Below are 24750 nucleotides of genomic sequence, written 5' to 3' on the forward strand. Positions count from 1 at the left end.
GAAAGAAAATTTCCACATTCATTCCAACATGCTTAACATAACCTCGATGTACAACAGCTCCGTCAGTTCAAGGATAGAACAAAAATCTAGGTCTGTTCTCAAGTTTCAACCTGTGTCGTAGAAGGCTCCCTGTCCCAACAATTGAAAGTTAACCCTTAACAAAAAGGGAAAGACATAACAGTTACAAGATACAACAAATAACAACAGATTTCAAACTTTTTCGTTTCACCTCATTGTACCACCCCCTCCACACCCCCCCCCCCCCCCACCAAAAAAAAAAAAAACTTCTATTAAACCTTTGCCTGATATCCCCAACAGGAGAGAGAAAAAAAAAATAGGCACCATGTTGTCCATGACAAGCATGGTGGAAAAAGATTCCTGAGACAGGCATCACAGCGATGGAGAAACATTTTGCACATGGCAAAGACTTTAAATCTCCCGCTTCAAAGTAACATTAATGATTCCGATAGGGGATTTAGGTCGGTAGTGTTCATCTGTATCTACCTCTTCAATTTCCTGAGTAATTTATCAGAGAGAAAGAGAGTTCCATTCAACGTTAGTACAGTATCGGAAAATTAGACTTCTGATGCAGAGAACTACAAAAGAAAACATAATTGATGAATGGAAAGGGACATGACACCCCTAGCTGAAATGGAACTCAACAAGTTTTAATACAACTTGCATTGGTGATGAAACTTCTAAGAGAAGATTAGTCAGTGCATGATAAAGGATTTCCATGTGTAACTGTCACAAAATCTGAATCAGCAAACCCATTACTAGGACCAGTCATGACTAAGTAAAATGACCACATTAAAGGGACAGCTATTTTAAGACCTTCATTGAGATTAAAATTTGTCCAACTAAAAACCCTATTAACCAGTAGGGAAAATAAAAGCTCTGTCAAGCAGTTCATCCTGAAGGTCAAACCAAGCAGTAGACAAAGGTCAACAAAGATGTCACTAGGAAGATGAAAATGCATGCTACTTTCTAGAAGTGACATTCAAATAGCAGGGACAATGCCAAAAATGAACCAGTAATAAATAAGAAAGCAAAATTTCTTAGTACCTGAACAACATCCTCCCCTTTGATCACCCGTCCAAACACGATAAGCTTATCATTTAAGTCGGGAATTGGTGCAGTAGTAATGAAAAGCTCAAATCCTTTGCTATCCTGTTTAGTCTTTGAAGTTCCAAGCATAAACGCCTCATGCCTGGAGCTGGATGTTAATAGTACGAAGTGCACTTATCAGAATGAGGAGATAATACTACCATTATGGAAATAACAGAAGATGGGCTCAAGCTAAAAAACCTTATTGTAACTTGATTGCTAGGTTTTCCTTTTGATGTCCAATATTCTGCAGCTCCTAGTCTCTGAAATTCTCCCCCTTGAATCACATAGTTCTTTATTACATGATGGAAAGGCATCCCCTTGAAGTGCCCCTTTTGACTGCAAAACCAGTCAGTTGGTCAAGGCCCTTAAGAATTGGGAGCATGGGAGACAGATACATAGAGCAAAGGGAAACAAATGAATGATACTGTCCACACAAGGTTGTATTCAAATTCACATCCCCGATTTTTCTACAGAGCTTCAATGGTTCTGACACTTTCAGGGAATACTGAACCCCAATAATCAATCCTCATTACGGTTTGAAGTTTTTCTTTACTCCACAATCAGCCATTAGGAGCTCTTCTCTAGTAGCAAGCACCTCTCTTGAGATCTTGTTTCAAAAATAATTCACCTAGGGGGTTAGCTCATCTAGTATAATGACAAAAAAACCAAGGCATCTGAGCATCACTTGGATTATAATTGTGAGTCGATTTATTAGTACACACTAATGCTGACCTTGGCATAAGAGTAAGGTTGCTCCACTGCGACCTAGAAGTCGCGGGTAGTCAGGAAACAGCCTCTCTGTGAAGCGGGGGTAGGGATGCGTACATTATGACCCTCCCCAGACCCCACAGAGGCGGGAGCCTTGTGCACTAGGTACGCCCTTTACTTATGCTGATAAGTAGGAGGATAGTATGCTTCAGGTTCGGAATATCCATTTACCCAGATGAATCACACTACCAGCCAAAAATATATTGGGGTCATATTTCATTATCCAAATAACGGTTAAGTTGAACAAAATTAATTGATGCTTGCAATCCAATAGAGTAGGACATATCTCCTGTAAGCATAGTATGGTAGCAATTTATGCTGGCGTATAAGATTAATAGAGGATGTACAGAAAGCTGAACGATAAGAAATAATAAGGATCATGAGTGAACTGTGATTGGTGACTCTAAGCCCTGGCACAAGCTAATTAGAGAATTAAGTAAGCCAGTATATCACATACCGTAAATCATAATAAGGACTTTTCTGGTCTTGTGGTTGGGTCGGTTCTGAGAACATGAGAGTTTCACTGTACTCTAATCTTGAAAGGTGCTTTTGAATTAAATAAAAAAATCCAAGATAGTCCAACATTGTGGTGCAACTAAGATTTGGGCTTGAAGAGAAAGCACCCACATCCAAAGATATGGTTGGATGTGACAGTACAAGGCCCGAGATCAATCTCAATCTGAGACTTGGTAGTGACTGATACCACTTTACAAATATCTCTAGCAGTGTTGTGATGTTCAATCCGAGTTGCCGGTTGTTCGTGAGTGGGATGCCCCAAAGTAGAGTCTTTTTCTTTTTCTTTTTCTTTTTTTTCTTTTTTCTTTCTTTCTTTCTTTTTTTTCTTTTTTTTTTTTTTTCAGATACCTGCAGATCCATGTAGCCAACCCCATTTAGTTGGGATAAAACTAAGCTTTGTTGTTGTTGTAGTGTTGTGATGTTCAATGGTGATTTTAAATCATGGAAATTCCAAGATTGTCCAATATTGTTAACATGTAAGCTTGATGAGAGTGCACCAACCTCTAAAATTATAGTTGAGCATGTAAGTAAAGAATTCAATATTAAATCTCAATTTAATAAAGGCATCAAGTTGCATTACAGAATAATGTCCTAAAGAGTTAGAAAGCCAAGAACTGATAAGTGAAGCTTCAACTCACTGTATTTGATGTCCCTTCTGAATAGTTACATGTTCTGGAAGGTATGTGTGTCCTCAACTCATAGATTCAGCCCAACAACTGATTCCAATGGCTGCCCCCAGACGGTTTAGATTGAAGATTGATGCACCACATTGATTCTTAAGGTCAATTGAATCTTTCATCACCATGGGTGGATTCTTTATGATCTCGGGGTGGATACAATGAGTTCCATAGGTAAGAGTGTTGTGGAAAATAATACTCTCTTTCCTCTATGTATTAGCTATAAGATTACGATCAACAAAAGTCTTTGCAACTAGAAATTCTATTTCAGTCTATAACAGAAATAGCTGGAGATATTACTCGTGAAATTAAGATAGGACTTGGTGACATTTCAGGACCCAATTGGATTGTCTTGAGTTGATCAATGCAATAATTAGTTATGAATAAATGAACCATGTAATACAAGAATCCATGTAAATAAAACCGTCCCTCACCCAGGCGAGCGCACCAGGATGGATAAACTTAGTTGTTTTGTCTGTTTGTTGTGTAACTCCATCAACAAACATCTGCTTCTTTTTTGGGTAAATAAACTTAGTTGTTTAGTAGTAGTTAGATTTGTGTAAATACCATTGACAAACATCAGCGACATTAAATGATCTCGCAAATGCAAACAGCTTGCAGAGTACGACTTAGAGAAATAATGTCGAATAAAAACTCACCACAAATCAAGGAATTTATCCACAATCTCAGGAGAACGATCCTTGTAAAGCTCCACTGTAATCGAACCTTTCGCAGTGTTTAGAATCTAATATGAAATTAACGAAAAATAAGCATAATGATCTTGACGGACCTAAAACCAAAGAAAACCAAAGATGAACTGAAACAGCCCTCAAGAAAAGCTCATAACCAAGCATAGAAATAAATTTCTAAGTCACCAAAGACCAAGCATTAACAATATTTTTTTTTAAATCTTTTTCTCACTCTATTTATGGATGAATTTCCTTCCTTCCCAAGGAAAAGGATTGAGCACTTTAATAAACACTAATGACAGTTGAAACCTATTTGTTTTAAGATAAACACTAATGAACGTTGAAACCTATTTGGCTGATTACCTATACTTCTTTATACAGATATTTCCCCCATGGTCTGTACATTAATCAATCAATTTATGAAGCCCTATGCCAACTATTCTGGGAGCAGACATAGAAATGAATAAAAGGCCAAATTGATACTCGATTTGGACAAATCAACAATATATGTGCTAATACAGATGTGTCTCCTAATATAGTACTCAGATTTTGCAGAAGCATTGAATAAACAAGATCTGTGTAGAGATGGTTTGATTTATTGAATCTCCATCTACATAAAGATTTGAAGCAATGTTTCCAGGGATAATAAATAAAGGAGAAAAGTATTCTGGTTGGCAGACTAGAAAGGAATTCTGGTCTGAGGATTAAAGTATCGGTATCGATCGTCGTATCGGTCAACCAAAATTAAGATACGTATCGGAGGGTATCGTATCGTATCGTATCAGAGATACACTAAGATACGCTCAAGATACGCATATAAATGGATATGAAACACCTTTCTAAACACTTTTGTATAAAAAATTTGTTATAAAAAGCTATTGATAACATGTATTATGCATAAACACTAAATTAAGGGTATCGCACTAAGAATTCAAGGTTTGCAGTTGTCCCATAAATGTAAAATCCTTGTTCCCAACCTTGATTTCCACTTTAGTTAGAGAGAAATATGGCTGGCAGTAACTTTGGAAGAAAAACCCTCAAAAAATCGTGTTTTCTGAAAAAATACCCATCTTGGCCATTATATGACCGTAGCGCACCGTATTGGTACATACCGATACTCACCGATACGTACTGATCGATACATACCGATACTCACCGATATGTACTGATACTCATCGATAAGTACCGAACAATACATACAAATACTCATCGATACTTACCGATACATACTGAAATGTATATTTCACCTCGATTTTATATTTTTCATAGAGTATCAGTACGTATTGATAGTGTATTGGTGCATATCGGTATGTATCGTAAGATATATATCGATACGAAAGGATTTTAAAAATTTCATGTATCGTATCAGTGTGTATCGTATCGGTCAGCTAAATTTAAGATACGTATCGGAGGGTATCGTATCAGTATCAAAGATACTTTAAACCACGTGTAAAGCACCAACCAGATGGTATCATCACTCCCTCCTAATGTTTGAAGTTCCAGAAATGCCCTCAAGCCCCATCAAACTATCATTATTACCTTTTCACTCCACCGATCAGGAAACCTCTACCCATAAAAAAATGCTGAATCTGACTTGCTCCCAAATTGACAAGATAATGAAAGAATAGTAGCGGTAATTTCTTGTAAGATACTTCACTAAAACAGGGGATAAAAAAGTGCCCAGACTGTTGATTTCTTGCCCAATTTCTAAATTTGTATACAAGGGGATCGGTATCCCTTGGCTATAATAGAGGAAAGACATTGTAAGTGTCGTATCTTTTCTTGCTTTTCATAAAAAAACTTCTGTCCATTCAAAAGAAGCAGGGTAGAACTCTTCAAATTGAGATTAAAGGTTATGAATGTTCAGAAAGATACAGATGCACGCAAGTACTTCATGCCCTTAAGCCAATTGATCTACTTGTCTATGCATTTTCTTCAGCGTAATGCTTTCAAGTAACAACCCCTACCCTCCCCCCCCCCCCAAAAAAAAAAAAAAATAGAAGAGGTAAAACAAAACAAAGTTTGCAATTAAAAACGCACTTCATTTGCCCAAATGGGGGAAAAGAACTACTTAGTGACTAGTTATTTGTTACTTCCACTTGATAAGAGTAGAAAAACCTGGGTAAAGAAAATGAAGAAATTGTAATAACAACTAACTAGCTCTAGAAAATACATTGTCACCATACTAAGGACGGTAGTTGTTACAGCAAAGGAAATGGAGGAACTTACAGCATAACCAGGAAGATCAAATTTCTTCGAATCCACATCCTACAGCACAGAAATGGATAATCAAGTAAAAAACTAAAATAAATAACTAACCCTTAAGAAACAAAACTCTAATAACCTAATCAAACCCTAAAATAGTAATAATAATAACCTATCCATGAAATAACAATATAGCCAGTAATCTGATTACCAGATGGCACAGTCAAAATCATGAGGCATTACAGGCAAATGAGCTGCCATAAAATCTACACATAATTTTTCCAGGATTTCTACGTCTACAGACAATATTGTTTTCTGTCTAGTCTTATATAAGTTTCACCGCAGGAGACATGTCGAACACCCAATATCCACATTAGATACCTAGATTAATATCAGTTGTTGCATGGCAAAGCTGTGGATAAATTGATATATCAGAAACCGAAGTCCAAAGCAAAGATACCTGGTGATTTGGTAAGCCATACTCTCCTTGTTCATTCCTGGACCTACAAACAAGTTGGACAATTTGGTTACAAATTATAAGGATATTAACCAAGAGAATCATAAGTACTTCCAGATATGGTTTCTATTTTTACCAAAGTCATATAAATATAACAGGATATACAATATAAAAGAGGAAAAAAATCTCCAACCTGTGAGACCAATGTCTATAGGTAGCAACTAAGCACAACATAATCAACACGACAATTAAGTTGCAAGTAATAATAGTAGTGACACTGATGCGAGTAGGGCCCTTCTTCTTTTTGCTCTGAAGTAGCAATGTTTGAGGTTTGATCCTCGCCATCAGGTGAAAGCTCAGCTTTAATTTTTTTTCCCCAACTCTCTTGTGTTGGCAAGCCTGCAGCTTTAAGAATCAAGCCAAAAACTCAGGCTTAGTAACTAAAAACCCACAAAGCTTTAATTCTAACAATCAAGGCAAAGAAACGGAAAATGAAGAGAATACCTCTATTTCTTCATATCAACATATCAAAGCAAAGCTCAATAGACATATTGACAGAAGTGAATCCTAAGACGCAGAAAGGTTACATTTATTTTTTCTTATTAGTTTTTATTTAAAAAAAAAAACACCTTCATATAAAGCTTCGAAGATGCCGCCCTCAGAAACATTAGATACATCAATCTCTAAATTTTAAAAACCCATTATCATTTTCATTCAACCGATGCGGGAAAAAAAAAAAGCACCTTACAACTCGAACAAACTGGGTCAACTAACCCAGATCGAAGAGGAAGAAAGGATCACAAAAATAAATGACAAAAGAAAATTCGACTTCGGGGAAATCAAATTGCTGAAGCAGGAAAAGATGGAAATATAAGAACAACAAAAAATAAGCAGCTAAACTAAAATAACACCTAAAGCTTTAATTAAGAAATAGAAAAAAAAATCAAAATTGAGCAAAAGAGGAGAGAATGCTTTGAAATCGGCAACGAACAGAACTGCGTACCACAAGAGAAGTAACTGAGATAGATCGAATCGACACTTCTCCGCCAGAAAAAGCTTTGATATAGGGGCAAGAAAATCAAGCGTGTTCAAAATCTCTTCTCTGATTCGGCTGCGATAGAATTGAAGCAAAACTCTGAAGTTTCCAGTCTGCCGGTCAGCCCCTCTTTCGTCTGTTATTTGTTTTTCCATTTTTTTTTTATTTTTTTATTTTACTGTTTTTCTCTCCTTGATAAAATTGCGGGATCGTAAACATGGTTTTTAAAACACGGATCGAATCGGTCAGTACCGGCCAAATCTGATCGGTATCAGCCTTGGCCGATACAGGTATAAGGGTAAAATGATAATAAAAATTATTAAAAAGCAAGGGTAAATCTGTCTGATCTGGTCCAACTAGAGCAAATCGAATGATCCCCAATTTTAAAATCTTGTATTAATACGATACAGAACGGAGTATGTATCGATACCCTTAGTGGTATTGATATTCTTTTGGTAAAATGGTCTAATCCTACCTGATACGGCTGATCTATATACTATATGCAAAAAAACCCCTTGGGAATATAGATAGAGTGTATCTGAGTGGTCCACCTTAATCTGTAGTATCACACGATGATGTGGCAATTCTAACTGTTGACAATGAATATATGTCCATGCATGTCTACGTATTTGTAGACTTAGATTTTTATACTTTATTTATTAATAGACAAACTATATTTGGATTGAAAATTGACTTGTGGGCATGGCCTGTGTACAAAATTTGCCCTTTCTAATTTGATAAATAAAATTTTTCATTTCACGTGTACGTATTTAAAAGTAAACAAAGAGATAAAATGATAATTCTTGAAAATGATACAACAATAAATTATTTTTATATAATTTTAAAAATCTATTTTTTTTTTTTATGATTTAAATAACTTTTAAAATAAGACAACATCAAAAGATGATTACATATTTTATATTTTATATTTTATATTATATATATATATATATGTATATCATATGTGTCGTTTAGACAATTCCTTCCATCAGCTTCGTTATATGCTTGCAAGTTGCAGCCAATTAGAAGTCAACATTGAACAACAACGGCTGCCAATTCTCAACCCAGCCAACTCAACTACCCTGAACACACACTTAGACGGGCCGACGTTGAATTCCATTATCAATGTATCATGATGTAACCCTAAAAAATATGGATAGGACTGAGTGTAGATCAAACAATGCCCTTCTTCCCTTGATACTTCTGCATGAAGCTTCCCTTGTTGAGCCATTTCTCATCCACCAGAGAAAATTCTGGGCAAATTATGATTAAATGTCTACAGCCCTGCCCAAAATTTTCTGATGCAGTTATCTGGCTTCGCTGCTCCTTAAAAGTCGAAACAATGTCTCCAAACAATCCAGTAGTCAGATATCAGAATCACAGGCAAGAGCTCACCATCAGATGCCAGTGAGAAATGTAAAGCCCTTCATTCTAACAATGAGTGGAGACAAGAGGCTTATAAGTACTGTCATTGTCCCTGTCAACTCCTCCAATTAAAAGATCATTTCTCCCCCAGTAAGAGAAAACTATCAAGAGAATATCACAAAGGGAAAGGGGAAGCAAAAAAAGGTTATGAAAACCACATTCATACAATATCTAAATTGGGTAGAAAGGTCTTATTAGATTAAAAATTTCACCAAGGAACTTAACTGGTTGCGACTTATTAATCACACAGACCTAAATGAATCTTGTAACAGTAAAGTCTTGCCTCACAAATCATGCTTGCTGTAACAATGCTGTAATGCTTACAAAAAAAAGGAACCAATTAGACAATCAAGATGAACACAAACCCAGACTCTTGTAAAAAATCTGACTGCAACTAGATTCTTGAGCACCTTAAGTCCCAGTCCAGCGCCTCTTCCGCTGTGGCCTTTGCTGCTTAATTGCTGCTGTTTCCACAGTTGGCACAGGTTCGAGCTTAGAGTTCATACCAAGGTCCTTTGGAAGGATCGGCTCCTTAAAACGCTCCCTTCGCTTCTCCATTTTCGCAAGTGACTCAAGAATTCGACGATTGTCATACACCACAAAACCCTTTTCCTTATTTCCAACATCTTCAGTTTTCACGCTCCATCCCTTCACATCAATTCCTGTTGTACTGCCAGACATGTTTTTCTGTTCAACGGCACCTATCTCTTTCTTCTCAGGTTCTTCTGCTAGTTGACCCTCCTCAAGGTCAGAAGCTTCATGGTACTGTGTATCTGGATCCTTGTCAATCCATTTCTCACCATTGGTAGAAGGCTTCAAATAGCAATGGCTTATTTCAATCTTTGAGCTGCTGCTATGACTTGCAACTTTTGATCTGTTGGGTAGGACTGTCTTCCTTATATGTGACTCATCAGAATGCCTGAAGATCATCTGCTCATTATCAATCATCCGGTCCATGTGTCTCTGCCCACCACTGCATCTAGCATCCCCAGCTTTGGACAATCTTCCAGAGAACTGCAGTGATTCATCTACTTGTAAGGCGCAGTAATAGATTTTAGGAATCCAATACAGTTTTTCAACGATAGGAGAAAACAAATTAGAGAAACAGATAAAGGGTGTATGCATGTCGTAAGTTGGGCAAAAACCCATAGGAATAAAAAACGAGCAAACCAATGCATGAGGCTCCCGCTACTGCAGGGTCTGGGGGCGCAAGTGTACGCAGTCTTACCCCCTGCTTCGCAGAGGAGGCTGTTTCCAATTTTTGAACCTGTGACCAACATGTAGCAAGATAGCGGATCAGGTTCATGTACGAGAACGATTCTGATCCATGGATTTAGAATCAATTTTCTCTCTCTTCATTTAATAGATTCTAAATCCACGGACCAGGGACGTACGAGAACATTCTCGTACGTGAACCTGATCCGTTCACCATGTAGAAATAGTGCAACTTAACCATAGTGCCACAGGCTCACCTAGTGCAACAACCCATGGGGAATAGATTCCTAAATACAATCATATATTAAGAGAGACTAAGGAATGAAATTAATGTAAAAACAAATTGTTCACAGATAAAAAGAAGAAAGAAAAAGACAACACTGCCTGCTAGTCCAACCTTTTCAGCTTATTGCAACAGGACTGCATGATTTTCAATTACCAAGGAACTGCCAATGTACATCTAAAGGCAAAAGCCAAGACATTGTAAACATGGTGGTCCTAACTGCTCAATGACAGAATATCTAGCACAGCCTTAATTTTCCACAATCCCAGCAAAACATTTTAGCTGTGCAGTCAAAGAATAATACTCCCAGTTTAGGCTACGTCCAGCCAAGAGGCAGTCACCAAGTAGTATCAGTGGCTTGGCGAAAGGTTTACATGTTTCCTGGACATTCTTGGATCATCCCACCAACACAAAGTTCCTTGGATGTTCCAGAAGCCATCCCACAGTCAGGTAATTCGTATATGTAAACCTCCAAACTCTTAAGCCCAATAAGATTTAGGAAATTGAGAATAAAGTTATGTATAATAATAAAACATAAGTAACACGTTTTATCCTACAATAAAGAGTCATATATATAGAGCAACCATCCATAACTGAAAAACACTTATTTAGAACAACTAATCATAAAAATAAATTAATAAAGGCAATTAAGCATCATTATGCTGCCATTTCAACACATATTTGCAACATTGCAAACAAAGCAAAATCTGAACTTCAGGATAATTTAGTTTGAGCTTCCAACAGGAAGTTCATTTCATGTTCCCAACCAGATGGGAAGAGCAAGGTAACAAATATGGTTCCAGAACAACTGCAAACCAAAATCTCATGCTAAGATTGCATATAACAACTCTATCTCGATTTTGAAAAGCTGGAAGCTGTGAAGTTGTAATCTTAACCTACCTTCAGTATTTCTCATGTGGTATAAAGAAGAAACAGTAAAATACCACCAGAATTGACTGGGGGAAAAAAAGCACCATATTCTCTGCAAATAGAAGCAAAAAGTAGAAAGATTTGGATCGCACATTAAGAACAAGAATAACATACAAAATTCCACAAATAGACACCACGATTTAAAGGAAAATCGAAAGGGCTCTTCTCTTGACATATGCCAATGCCACATTTGAAAAGAGGACACAATGATTTCCTTTACTCTGAATACATGCAATAACTAGCTTTTAATGTTCCATCAGCAAAATATACCATTCAGTCAATGCAGATGACATATATTGTGCTTCAGAGATCAGCACCACTATGTTTTCTGTTTCTGTACTACATATTTGGAAGCTCTGAACAAGTGGAGAGAAATAATGCCCACGGATATGTAGGCCCTTAAGAGGAATGCCACATGGAATTTGTTGGACAGGTAAGCCAGAAAAGAGAAAATGAGCTGTAATTGGGTGTTCAATGTGAGGTGTGTGTTAGATGCTCCAATTAAAAGGTATAAAGACAGACCTGTTGCAAAGGGGCATACTCAAAATTATGTGAGGTGTATTAGATGCACCAAGTAAAAGCTATAAAGACAGACCTGTTGCAAAGGGGCATACTCAAACTTATGGATTCAACAATAAAATGCTTTTCTCCATAAGCAAATATGAGTCCTACGATTCAACCTTTGCCCACTTATCCCTTGACACCAACCAAGACTATCTTCACATAAATTCGATGGCAGGTGATCAGTGCATCAGAAGATTTTGGGCTGGAGTCAGGAAAGAGCTCTGAAATTCCTAGTTGGTACTCATGCTAACCACTGAATTGGAAAGGGTGTTTTCTAGTACCCGTGTTCACATCGTATTCAGCCCTGGTGTGTGAGTTTATCATATAATTACATTTTGAAGAGTCGCAACTAAGAGTACTATAACTATATAAGAAGTCCAGTCAAAATCCTTGGAAAGTCAAAGTGTAATACACAAGCTATCAATATTTTAGACTACTTCACTTCTTCTTTTTACTTGCATTAGGCTAAAGATAGAAGTTTTATGACTGCAACCTAGGTCAGTATAAGAGACTGTTCTTAGACAAATTTTGAATGAACAATTATGACCATGGCCATGGTATTTATGATGCAGTAGCCTGGGACTGGCTGAACCGTTAGGCCAGGCTTTTCAGTTCACACCCACACACACTCCATTTATGAAAATCGGACATTAGTTAGCTGACATTTCAATGAACTGAATAGTTCCTGAGTACAAGGTCTCAAGAATGAACTGCAGCAAATTTTCAAGAGTAAAACACCTCAAGAAAGTAAATAAAAGAGTTCAACTCATTTCCACTGCTCATGGCATGGAAAAAGCTAATGACTATCACATGAGACAGCACATCCATCATGGCTGTGTACATAAGAATTAATTCATAACTAGAAACTGAACAGGTAAGCAATCAAAGACAAAATCTTCTTAACATTTTGTAGGAATTATACGAAGGCTCCATTGACAATCTTCAACATTTCATCCAACCAATCAGAAACCTATGAATCACAGCATGAATAGCATTACTTAAATTAACATATACAACTAAACAGACAGAGTGGCATATATACAAAAATGTTTAGGAGCAACAGGTTCCCTAATGATGCCTAGGATACAAAAGGCATTTGGAGTTGTATTAAAAGTGCAAGCATGTCCAAAACACGGAGGGCAAGTTTGAAGTTTGGACTTTTGAATGATGCATAGAAGATCTCTTGGTTTGAGCAATGTTAAAAGATTCAGGTTGCCAGGAAAAATGCCCCAGTTCGAGTCTTGAGGGCAGCCACTTTGAGCAAAAATGCCAAAGGTTAGGACCAACTCCAAAGTTCCAAACTCAACTCTCCCAGTCCCAGCACCCTGCATAGGACCAGCAATGGGTAATGGCCATTTTTTATAGATCTTTTGGTTGAAAACAGATCACTTACTAAAGCCATCTGCAGCACCAGCATCATAAACAAACCTCCGGGCAAGTTCAAAAGCATTACTTTTCTTTTAAGCAAGAGATATTAAGCCCCTTAATTCAAAAACCCTCTCGTGCAACTGAAATTTCGGAAGATATATGGCTCTAAATAGCAGTTTGACTGAGTTCACAATTTCAATCATTCTAGGAATCTTCTAGTTATTGGTCACATAAAAAATTTTAAAACAAAAAAGGGCCCATGTTTCCTTCATGGCCTGCAGAGGTATAGCTCCCCACACAGCCCTAAATAAATGTGTCATGGCAGCTTAGCTGATGTCCAATTCGATGGGCATGTCGCCATAAACATATACTTATCTGGTAAGTAAGCTCAAAGGCATTCCTCACATTGCAATATAATTGGAAAATGCTAGAGAAGTTAACTACGGCAACTTTAGGTTCACACCAGAAATTAAAATTGCGACAGGTAGGACCCCAAACTTCATATTTGGCTAATCCAAGTATTGTACCACCCATGCAAGATCCGGCTAGTTTGACTAGATCAGCCCTCCATGTGGCTCAAAATGGTGAATTGTGAAGGATTCATCAGGGCATGAAGGGAGAATTTTCCTAAAAAAAGATGACTGAAAAATAAGACACATAAGATAAATTGTGGATACCAATGAATCTTGTTTTTCAGTTCCACAGTTAATGTCCACACGGTAAGTTCCACCGCAGCAAAAGGTAAGAGTGATCAGGATACAGAGGAATATAAATTGGCAGGTATGTAGATCAGAGGATCCAGTTTGTAAAATATAAGAAGGATTAGTAGAATGTTTTCCTTTAGGCTACAAACACTTCGTTGACCTACTTCAGTACAGAAAAGAAATGGACAAAGTATGAATGTGAAACTCCCATCCAAAGACTTCCATCAGACGCATGGTACAGGCTTCAATATCGAACATCCCAAAGAATTAGCGGTTGTGAAAATAAAACACTTTAAAAAATATATATATAAAATAAAAAAAACCCTGCATAAACCATCCATAGATTTTGACAAGAACTACACTAGCACTTAACAAGTGAACATTCAATGCTAAATTCCAGAAAGAGAATGCTTGAAATTTTTCATTAGCAGCCATGATAATCCATTTTTTCCCCATCTACATGCTTCAGGTACTGAACCTTCTACACCATTTTCCTTGGCCTCCATGTTCGTCCATGACAATTTAAAAAATGAAGGAATTGTCGAAATGGACAAATTTTCATCAAGCAGATTACATGAAACAAGTAAAAAGATCATAGCAGGTATAAATGGCAGTACCAAAGAAATGCACTGGGATAGCATTAACAAAAATGAAAAAGAGACATTGAACATGTCAAAGGCGCCTCTAATATATACAACTACAGTGATACAAGGTATCAACCTTGGTTTCCCCAACTTTACCTTTCCTTCCCAAACACCCAAAGCTGAATCACTGCTCCTAAGGACTGCTTGCTCTTGCTTACCCCTATAAATAATATCACTTCCAGAATTACTGTGGCTACTGAATTCCGATATTCTCTCTTCTCTTATAATTTTTCTTCCACCCTGCTCATTAGGACCCAAATCCTGATGCTTGCTCGTAAGGACTGCTTGTTCACGCTCAACATGAATAAATTCATGCCTTTTATTTTTTTCAAATGAAAAAGGTGCCTCCTCGGCATACATATCATCTTGATTTCGATACCTAGAACGTATGTTTTCATCCCAATGGAATGCTTCAGATCTCCGACTAGATTGTCTTCTCTCCTTACAAATATCAGCATCAGGATAAATGGACCTATCTTTAGCATCACAGTCATACTTACACAAAGGATCAATCCAACGACTGTCCCTGACCCTGAGTTTCTCACTCCGTGTTTGTCGCCAGTGATCAAAGTATCTTTCATCAAATCTCCTAGAATCACCAGCATCGTTTCTTGGTGAAGCGATATACTGCCACCGTCTTTCTTTTACAATTTGAAATTCTCTGCAAGTATCAACTGAGGAACACCGATGATTAGGATGTCTCCAGAATTCATCATCATATCCAGAAGAGCTCCATTCAGAATCCAAATCTAGGCAGGGACTCCGGCAATACCTGTTTCTTGTACCAGACCTTTCTATTTCTCTTTCAACGTATGGTATATATCTATCATACTTCTCTTTGAATGGTTCTCTGCCATTGTATGGTACATGTCTTCCATATTTTTCTCGAGGTTCCTCTATGCATCTATGTTCCAACTCTTCATCAGGAGTTCTATTTCTGAATCGTGATTCATCATCCCAATTCCTTCTTTGCCAAGGATTCATTTCCTTCTTTGTGTTAAGAGAGGAATCCCCCGACAGTGACCGGGTTTCCTTGTAAGAAATAGAATTTATTCTGTCATTTACATGCGCTCTTTCATGAAGATAATCTTTTCTTTTTCTGTCCACTGCAGAATTCTTTTCACTTGTGTGCTTTAGAAATGGATCCATATCATCTTCAAAGAGCCGAGGAATCCCATGAAAATTTTCAGTGCTGACATTTCTCGACTGCCTGTCCACAGTCCTATCACTGCGATGACTGGTTGGTACTTCAATTCCTCTATAATATGACAAATGTTTTCCATCATAGACACCATTATTACGCCTCATTCCTTTATGTGTTCCATGGCTAACCTTTAAGCGATCACCACCACACCGGTCCTTTCTATAAGATATTAGAACAGTCTCATCATCATCTCTGTGATTCTTCAGTTCAGCCACATTGCACAGCTGCATTTGACTGTCACAGTTCTGCTCCACATGGTTGGGGCTTTGAACTTCAGAACCATATTTGCATTCACCTAATTCCAACTCGCTGGCATGGCACGAACGCATTCGACTGTAGCAGTTCTGCTTCACATGGTTGGGACTTTGGACTTCAGAACCATATTTCCATTCACCTAATTCCAACTCGCTACCATTGCTTTCAGAGTCAAAACTGTCAGATCTCACAGACTCCTTTAATTCAGTGACAGAATTTGATGATGGCCTTTTTGAAGGCTTCATATTTCTGTCCATATCAATATCCATCCCAACATTGGATGCTTTAGAATGACCTTCAACATAAGATGAACTTGCACAGCCCTGAATCTGATAGCAAAGTGATGATACTGCTTCCAATATTTGTGGTTCTTCTTTCAAAGGTATCTTGTCAACAACCACTTCTGTGGTTTGTTCTACTGTCACTTTTTCATCCTTAAAAGCATGCTCCTTTGCCTTCTGATGATAATGCCTATCTACGTCACATTTGTGTTCATCCACTTGACCATCAGGATCCCGAGTCAATGCATTAGGCATAGCTGTTGGTTGAGAGCACCTAATCACATCAGAGTAAAACATATATATCCAATCAGTAGCTTGCAGGCAAGACAGAAAACCAACAGCACAGTTCTCAATAGCGATGTAATATCCATTACCATCTGTGAGCTGAGATGACGGAACTACATATTTGATGATAAGTTGTTGATTGATAACAAAGAATTTATTGAAGAAAACAAATGTATAAGCAAGGAAACAAACTCACAAGACCACCACATAAAACAGAAAAATTATAGAGGGAGACAATACCACAACATGAAGAATGACCCAAACATTTAACAATTGCAATTCTAAAGATATTTCCTGAATATAACAAATCTAACTCGCTAAATTTATGATATTGGACTAACTAAATATTAACCATTAGACTTCAAATAAACACAAAATCATATTTACCAAAAATGGAAATCACAATCTACAAAACCTATAAATTCATAATTACCAGCATAGAAAAAGCAAAAGCTAATCAACTAAATAGAGTAAATTGGCAAACTCTTAATAACCCTAAGAAAATACCAACTAATTAACTAAATATAGTAAATTAGAAAACCCTAAATAACCCTAACAAAATACCAAGATTACAATAGTAATTCAGACAAACAGATGCAACCATCTGCCATCTTTTGACATGCAAAACACCCAAAAGTAGGCCCAAAACTAACCAATACTTAGCTGGCCTGGTTCCACATTATTCCTCTCAAATTCATGCATCAATTGCATCAGCATTTACGCAGATAATTGTGAAGGTACTGTTCATTAAATACTAGACTAGCTATAAGAACCACCAATAAATAAATAAATAAATAAATAATACTTACATATTATACACTCCAAAATGCAGTTCTTTCCTTCTTTTTTTTTTGGGTGGGGGTGTGTTCACAATATGGTTCTGAGTGCACATTATGTCAAAGAAACAAACAAAGATGCGCTACAAGAATCTAACCTTGTCAGATGGCATGTTTTACTGTCTTTAGCATGGGAAACACTAAATCTTTTGCTCAACTCATCCACAGACTCCATAGACCGGGCATCCTCGTGCACACCACCAGAATCATGCATGTTGCTGTTATCATCCGTCCCAGATTCTCTCCTCTCGGATTTTTCCAGTACAACATCATCTACATGGCCTTCTTGCTTGCTTGAACCAGTGGAATCCCCCAAGGAATCATGAACAGAAATCTGCAGCCAACCATGCACAAGTGATGTAATCAATTAATGGCAAATGAACTAATATGCAAGAGAAATTTGAAAAAGCCACAGCACCTGTATCACAACATCAGAATCCCGATTCCGGGGGCGTCTCACATCCATGGATGATTGTCGGTCACCAATACCACCTTCAACCTGAATAGCTCTTCCTTTCGGCTAAATCAACAATACGAATAAGGGTTATGTCTAATTAATAGTATCCTGGGTCAGAGAATGATAGGAGATGATTGATTATGCAGAAATATGTTAACAGTAGGGCGGAGGGATATTGGAGAAAAAAAAGAAAAGCAGATTTATACGTACTACTTCCAGTCGCTTCCCTCCTCTATCAGCATTTTCTAAGGAGACAGGAACTTCCGTAGCCTCAACAACTTGACAACTTCCCCCAGCAACAGCCTCTGGAGCTATTGTCTCATGCTGAAATTCAGCCCTGAAAGCCTGTAAGAAGACTTAGAATGTCAAAGAATCTGTGAGCAGAATAGATGTCCTAATATGTACCTCCTAAATCAGCTGAAAACCTGAGTCTCACTGAGAAAAACTAATCTGATCAAACCTTAAAGACTCCGGGGCCTCGGCCAGCATGGTGGCTTGTTGAAAAAATTGTTCCTGATCTATATCTCAGTGAATCTACATTTATGAGACCAACTTGGAAAGGGGTAGAGAAAAAATAAAATATGGTACCCATTTGAGCTACTAGACTACCAATGGTAAGAAAGAACATCCACACGATGATGCAGGCAGATTGATGCAGATCTCATCACAAGGGAAGAGAGGAGCATCAGCAGCAAGCCCATTGAGCTAGTCCTTGTGGTTGTGTTTGGTCTAAATTTTGGGCGAGGTTTAGGCCCATAAAGTCAGTCCAAGTCTGGTCCTTGTGTGGGGGAAGTATTAGTATTTCCTATTTTTATGCTAGTTTCTATTTTATTGTCTCCTACTACTTAGTTGTTATTTATGTAAGTTGTTTCTAATTGCTAAGTCTTAGAGGCTAGATTCTGTTCGTATTAGTTTCTATCTTGATAAGTTCTAATCTGTAAAGGATCTTCCTCTCCACACAAGGAAGGTTCTAGCCTGTTGTTTTGTTCCAAGTTAATAAATAAGAAAAGGGCTACACTACATGCCCATCAATTTTGACAAAAACCCTATGGCTATGTGCTGTTTCTCTTGTGTGATGACTGAATCTTCTGTGAGATGCAGAAAACCCTAGTGGGATGCTAGAGGTGTTGGGTGAGAGACTAGTAAGGCTTGAGTGAGAAGCTCTTATCATATGATCATATCCCTTTCTTTTATTGTCTTGTTTCTAGTTCTTTCTATTCTGTTCCAGCACATCCAAGTAAGTATTGAGATTGTTTGCGTTGATTTAATACTGTTTAAAGGCTGACAGGGTGAGGATACATTCTGTCATGCTTCACATCAACCCTAAGTCTGAAAGAGGTTTCGGTGTTTCTGAATCTTACCTGTGGTTCCCTGTTTCTGTTGCTATTTGACTGCAACTTTATGGTACTGTTACCTCAGCATCTAGCCCTTGGAACTTTGAGATATTCTCGGGCTTCTAACTGGTATTCATACCCTGCCTTTGACCCAAGTTGGGGCTTGATCAGCCCTGTGGATGGGGAACTACTGGTGGTTTATAAATTTTGCTATCTAGTTTTTATTTTGTTGAGTTGATGAACTGTGGAATCTGGCCATCGGATTACGTTGGATCTTACATATTGTGTTCTACATGATGAATGGAGGATTCAATCAATGTGATGTTGTTTTTCTTTGTGGATCTGAAGATATAGTGATGTAGATAAGTCACTTGGGCTTATTTTATTGCAAATAAGCCTTGGGTTGTGTTATGTATGTGTTGGGCCTTTGATCCCATGGGTTTTCTTTGAAATGGGCCACTTTAATAGGTCTAAAATATGGGTAAAAGGTAGAAAAACGGGATTTTATTCATTAGTTTAATTAATTGCTATTTAATTCAATAAAGGCCCATTAGGCCATTAGTTGGTTGTAAAGTCCTATATGAACTATTAGTTAGTTAGTTCTACTCTATGTTGGAGTCATAAAGTCAAGTCCTAGTCTTATTTTGAATTCTTAGTTGTAGTAGGAGTGTCTAGTCCTATTGGAAAACTAGCTCCTAATTGTTGTAGAAGTGTCTAGTCCTATTGGGAAACTAGCTCCTAGTTGTAGTAAGAGTGTCTAGTCCTATTGAGAAACTAGTTCCTAATATTAGTATGATTGTAAACTTCCCCTCTTTAAATAGAGAGACAAATGTACCATTATTATGGAGATTTGAATGAAATAAAGTTTGCATTTATGAAAGAAAATTTGCAACTAAATGCTTAGAGCATCTGAGATAGCTGTGGGTGAGAAGCCCATGCTAAGATAGCCACTTTCTTTATTCTCTTTTACCTTTCTCAACCCCCCATCCGTTTTATTCTTCTTTTTTTACTTTATTTACTGTAACATTCAAGAGGTATAATTCAGATTCTGATAAAAGTCTGCAGAAATCAGAACCGATCAGCAATCCTAGTGGGAATAGGAGAGAGATCGATCTCCTCTCTTTCTCTCTTTTGTACTCTATTCAGCCAGGTCTTCAATCAGAGTATTCCATGCCTCATAAGGGTCCCACAATCCTTACCAAGTCACTGTTGGAAGCATTCAGCTGTTGTTCTTGAAGGTTCTTCTCAGTTTTCTCTCCTAGGTCAGAAAATCAAGAAAGCTTGTAACTTCACAACCAGCCGTCAGAATCCTCTCAACTTTGGGGGTTTTTGTACCCTCCCTAGGGACTATCTACGCCCAAGAGTGCAACTCAATCGGACTCCTACAGCCCTGGCCGCACCTCTCTCTCTCCAACTCTATAACAAGTCTTTCTCTCTCCTTTCAGGTTAGGTTTTGAACTGGTTTTGCTTCTATATGGGTATTATATCCTTGGGGATTTATTTGATGGTATTATTTCTTTGTTTCTTACTCCTATTTGTATTGTTTGGGGTTATCAACCGCGGAGTTAGTTACTTGTAATCTACTCCTGCATTATATAGCTTTGTTTCAAATCTGTAATTTAGTTTCTATTTTGATTCTTCCATCCACATCTCTATATCCACCCACTGGATTGGAATCAAACTTTGAGGGTTTGGAGTACCAGGGGAGGCCTAGTTTCGAAGGTGTTATGGGACTGTTCTGTGGTTTATTTTGAGAGTCATGAAAGATCTCCTAGTGCTGGTCTGAACTCCTACGATTCTGCTTGTGGGTAGGATTTTGAAACCTAGTTACTGTTGAGTTCAATCCATTACAGATCAGTTGGCCTTCAATGTCATCTAATCCAGTTTGACACTGAGCTTAGATCTAATAGGTGAACTCAATCGAATGGTTGGCTTAAATGCCTGCTAATGCACCATATTTACTAGATACCATTGGCAGGCCCCGGGTCTGTTGGCTGGGTGCACCAGATTTAATAATTAATCTATGCTAAAGTGGTTTAGGAACATATAAAAAGTAATTTCTAGTACCATGTGGTTGCGATACTTCTTCCAGCTTTCCTCATCCAGGCCAAAATTGAAAAAATCAGTTCTATTTGCTCCAAGATGTCTCCAGGGCTTCCATTCCAATATATCAATATCTATGTCAAATATTGTCCTGTAACAGAAACCCAAATAAAAAATTAAAAGAGAACTATTGCATTAAGACTTATCAGTGTGATGCAAAGGATGTTGAGCATAAGCAAGAAAGTAATGTAGATGCTTAGATCAAGCAAAAACGGAGTATCAAACAATGGCTACCTATAAATTCAAATTGTAACAGAAAACCAACTTCAGATAAGACCAGAACAATGGGAACATATAAACACTTCTCACCTATAGCGGGGAAGGGAGAAACAATATCCTTGTTGAGCAACAGAAGGAATGATTGTAGTAGAAGATGAGGCAGTGTGGGGCATTCTTGACACCATCTGCCGATTGCACCCATCTGCATCACAATCACCCTTGCCCGATAAAGGAGAAGACAGGGAAACTGTTGCTCCAGATCCACCAACTTCCAAATTAATTGGTCGTATATACTGCACATACACGCCACAATTAAAATCCCCACTCAACTACAAATATCAGAAACTCTTTTGAACAGTAATAATAGTGACATAAAAGAAGGAAATAAGGGACCATCCGACCATACATAAAGCAATTTCATATGCATAATGTTGAAAGAACAAACGGACAATCAAATACCTCTGCTACATATAAGTAGGTAAAAATTCCATAGATAACCAAAAGCTGAAACGGTTTCTGGACTAAGTAAACGTTGCTTTAATTTTTTAGGAGGAATCGAAAATACGAACGAAATTTAGCTGCTGCCCGGGTTGCAGCCAAAGCTATGGAATCTTCAAAGACATTTTGGAAAATAGTAAAACTCATGAAGGCATTTGTGAACCCTAGGGGGATGTGAATTATTCAATTCCCGTGGCTGCCAGCAAGGATTGCAGCTACTTGGCCGCAACGGGCAGCAGCCAATTTTTTTCCAGAAAATGCTACTAACATTTGTTACCGTGCATTGAGCAACCATTTCTTATCCAGGAAGAGAAAATAATTAATCATAGACAGTATGCAATTTTCTCTTAGAATTTCAGTCGAAGCATTTGAGGTGGAAGGATTATCTCCAGATGCACCTAAAAGGAAAAAAATATTGCCAAATATTGTATAAGCTGAAAATTCAATGCTGTCTTTCACATTCATACACAACAATTCAATCTAGACTTTCGCATAAAACATTTTTTCGTATTTATATTTCTTCCATTAATCATAGATATTCATCTGGGACTTCTTCCCACCCTAAAAAGAAATGAAATTAGACAACTCACTGCCAATAACAACCATAAAAGCCCGGGAAGAAGAAGCACAGGTTCATTATCAGTGCAGATTAACTGTGTTTAACGTGAACGGACAATAGAAGGTCACAAAGTGAAAGTATACGCTGGTTATCTGGATGTTCGGGTGTGTGTGTGTGTGTGTGTGTGTGTGTGTGTGTGTGTGTGTGTGTGGGGGGGGGGGGGGGGGGGAAGCATTACGCCAACCTTGTATTGGGAATACTGCGAAAGCTGATAACACTTCTTCCCATTTCCTTTTTCAGCACAAGAACACAAATCAGCCTGCTCCAATCCATCACACGACGATGGTGGCTGATCCAACAATGTTCCATCATTGCTTGAACGATTAGCATCGTTAGCAACCACGAAGTCGTCATCCTTCTCGTCACTTCCCTCCGAAACTCCCCGATTATCCGTTATTGCTTCGCGTGGAACAAATGGCATACCACAGTCATCCTCGTTCAAAACTATATGCAAATCATTCTCGCTGTCACTTCCATCATCCACAATAAGTTCTTCATCACCATCGGCTTCTAAATCCGGTGTTCCCGCTTCATTCCCACTCGGAATCCGGTCCCCCTTGTTTTCCCCCTCCTCCTCACTGCACAGCATCGAATTATCTTTCTTCGACCTCAATTCGAAGGCTAGACGACCATCGACACTACTACTCTCCTTCTTATTATCATGTTCTATGTACACCTGATTGAAGCCCGAGATTGCATTAACGGCATCACTTAGTTGAATCTCTACGTCTGAGTAGAGATCGCCAAAATCATCATCCATCTCCCCCATCATCAAGAAACTCTAGATAATGGTGCTGATCAATGTTATTCTAATTTTCAACTTCGATAACCGCATCAGTGACAGCGTCAGGCGACCCAGAACAGAACACCGAAAACGAACTGAGTGTCAAGGTTTTTCACCATTTCCTAATGAGGCACTAACACCCTAGAGGTTAAAAACCCTAACCTGACGTGCTCCTTAATCCCTTCGCCGCGTCGGCACTCGGCAGACCCATTTCCGGCTTCGAATTTCACCAGGAACCCAAAAAAGGTAAGAGGAACGAAGACCAATCGGTGGTTTCGATTTTTTTGATTCGGTTCAAGGCCAAAAATGGTAAAGAAGAAAAGAATGTCAACCGGGCTCAAACAGGTCGGGTTGGGTCGGGTTTCTTAAAACCCTAACCCAATCCTATGTCTTCAAAATTTAACTCAAGCCCAACACAACCCAATCCAGCCCAACCCAACCCAATCCAACCTTACATGATTCATGCCTAAGCCCAATCCTATTGGGCTCATGCCAATCCAGCCCGACCCTAATTGATTGTAATTGGTCGGGTTGGCCTCGATTGGCCTTGATTCGTGTTAAAGTCGGGCTAACATTGATTGATCATGTTTTTGTTATGTGTCTTATGCATCCTCTTCCCAATTAAAAAAATTAAAAATTAAAAATTAAAAAAAAAATCAATAGGTTAAATGATAGCGCACAATTAAAACTATGAAGTGCAACACAATGGTAGATGTTCATGACACCTAACTAAAAAATCAATGACTCAAATTTCATTATCTAAAATAAAATGATAGAGTGATATTCGTAAATTATATCATATAAATCATGGTTAAAATCATTGCCATGTTGGGTTGGGTTGGGTCAGGCTGGGCCTAGGCCTCAACCCAAGCCCGACCCCCAACCCTAACCCAAGGTCAATGTTTTTCAACATTCACTTGCCCTCGGGGTTAGAAATCTTAACCCAAGCTCTATTAGGGCTTAAGGCGAGTTAGGGCCATTAGGTCCAAACTTACACCTTTTTGTACAATGGATTCGTAAATATTTAAACAATAAAAAAAAAAATTTGTACACACCAGTGGAGTGGATCAGGCTCCTCTCTATATGACCCATGGATCAAAGAATGATCCCACAACTAGGACAACTTAGACACACATCTTGATATCCCCAACTGTGGGATCGCCCTCTAAAGTCCTATAATTGGATAATCATACACATTAGCATTTATTGATTGTCCCATATTTAAGGTTGCGTTTGGTAGCCAAGAGAATAAAAGAAAAAGAAATGTGTACTTTTTTATTGGGT

At 38.1% G+C, this 24750-nt stretch overlaps 2 protein-coding genes across 3 annotated transcripts; both read right to left on the reverse strand.

Annotated features, from left to right (window-relative positions):
- LOC122090758 (peptidyl-prolyl cis-trans isomerase CYP21-4-like) lies at positions 1-7625 on the reverse strand. 2 transcript variants are annotated; one of them, XM_042660472.1, is made up of 8 exons: positions 7426-7625; positions 6616-6821; positions 6426-6468; positions 5990-6028; positions 3731-3816; positions 1309-1446; positions 1066-1216; positions 1-516 (listed from the first exon to the last, which is right to left on the reverse strand). In XM_042660472.1, the coding sequence occupies exons 2-8, from the start codon at positions 6765-6767 to the stop codon at positions 430-432; spliced, it is 696 nt and encodes a 231-aa protein (XP_042516406.1). In that variant the 5' UTR covers positions 6768-6821; positions 7426-7625; the 3' UTR covers positions 1-429. The 2 variants fall into 2 exon arrangements, with proteins under 2 accessions (XP_042516406.1, XP_042516404.1); XM_042660470.1 differs by having other exon boundaries at positions 6616-6827.
- Positions 7626-9055: 1430 nt separating this feature from the next.
- On the reverse strand, positions 9056-23726 carry LOC122091667. Its single transcript, XM_042661712.1, has 8 exons — positions 22867-23726; positions 21656-21858; positions 21311-21437; positions 18120-18254; positions 17871-17972; positions 17551-17786; positions 14688-16605; positions 9056-9897 (listed from the first exon to the last, which is right to left on the reverse strand). The coding sequence occupies exons 1-8, from the start codon at positions 23452-23454 to the stop codon at positions 9295-9297; spliced, it is 3912 nt and encodes a 1303-aa protein (XP_042517646.1). The 5' UTR covers positions 23455-23726; the 3' UTR covers positions 9056-9294.
- Between the last annotated feature and the right edge of the window lie 1024 nt (positions 23727-24750).

This window comes from Macadamia integrifolia, chromosome 10, assembly GCF_013358625.1.
Source record: "Macadamia integrifolia cultivar HAES 741 chromosome 10, SCU_Mint_v3, whole genome shotgun sequence".
Classification (NCBI taxonomy): Eukaryota; Viridiplantae; Streptophyta; class Magnoliopsida; order Proteales; family Proteaceae; genus Macadamia; species Macadamia integrifolia.

What these genes read in the sequence shown, in the direction of transcription:
- LOC122091667 (XM_042661712.1), bottom strand. Translation starts at nt 23,454, where the DNA reads ATGATGGGGGAGATGGATGATGATTTTGGCGATCTCTACTCAGACGTA. An exon ending in TTCTCCCTTCCCCGCTATAG is followed by an intron (nt 21,438 to 21,655) that starts GTGAGAAGTGTT and finishes TTTCTGTTACAG; the next exon opens with GACAATATTTGACATAGATA. An exon ending in ATTCTGATGTTGTGATACAG is followed by an intron (nt 17,787 to 17,870) that starts GTGCTGTGGCTT and finishes GGTTGGCTGCAG; the next exon opens with ATTTCTGTTCATGATTCCTT.
- LOC122090758 (XM_042660472.1), bottom strand. Translation starts at nt 6,767, where the DNA reads ATGGCGAGGATCAAACCTCAAACATTGCTACTTCAGAGCAAAAAGAAG. An exon ending in TTGATCTTCCTGGTTATGCT is followed by an intron (nt 3,817 to 5,989) that starts GTAAGTTCCTCC and finishes ATTTCATATTAG; the next exon opens with ATTCTAAACACTGCGAAAGG. An exon ending in AAGGGGAGGATGTTGTTCAG is followed by an intron (nt 517 to 1,065) that starts GTACTAAGAAAT and finishes TAAATTACTCAG; the next exon opens with GAAATTGAAGAGGTAGATAC.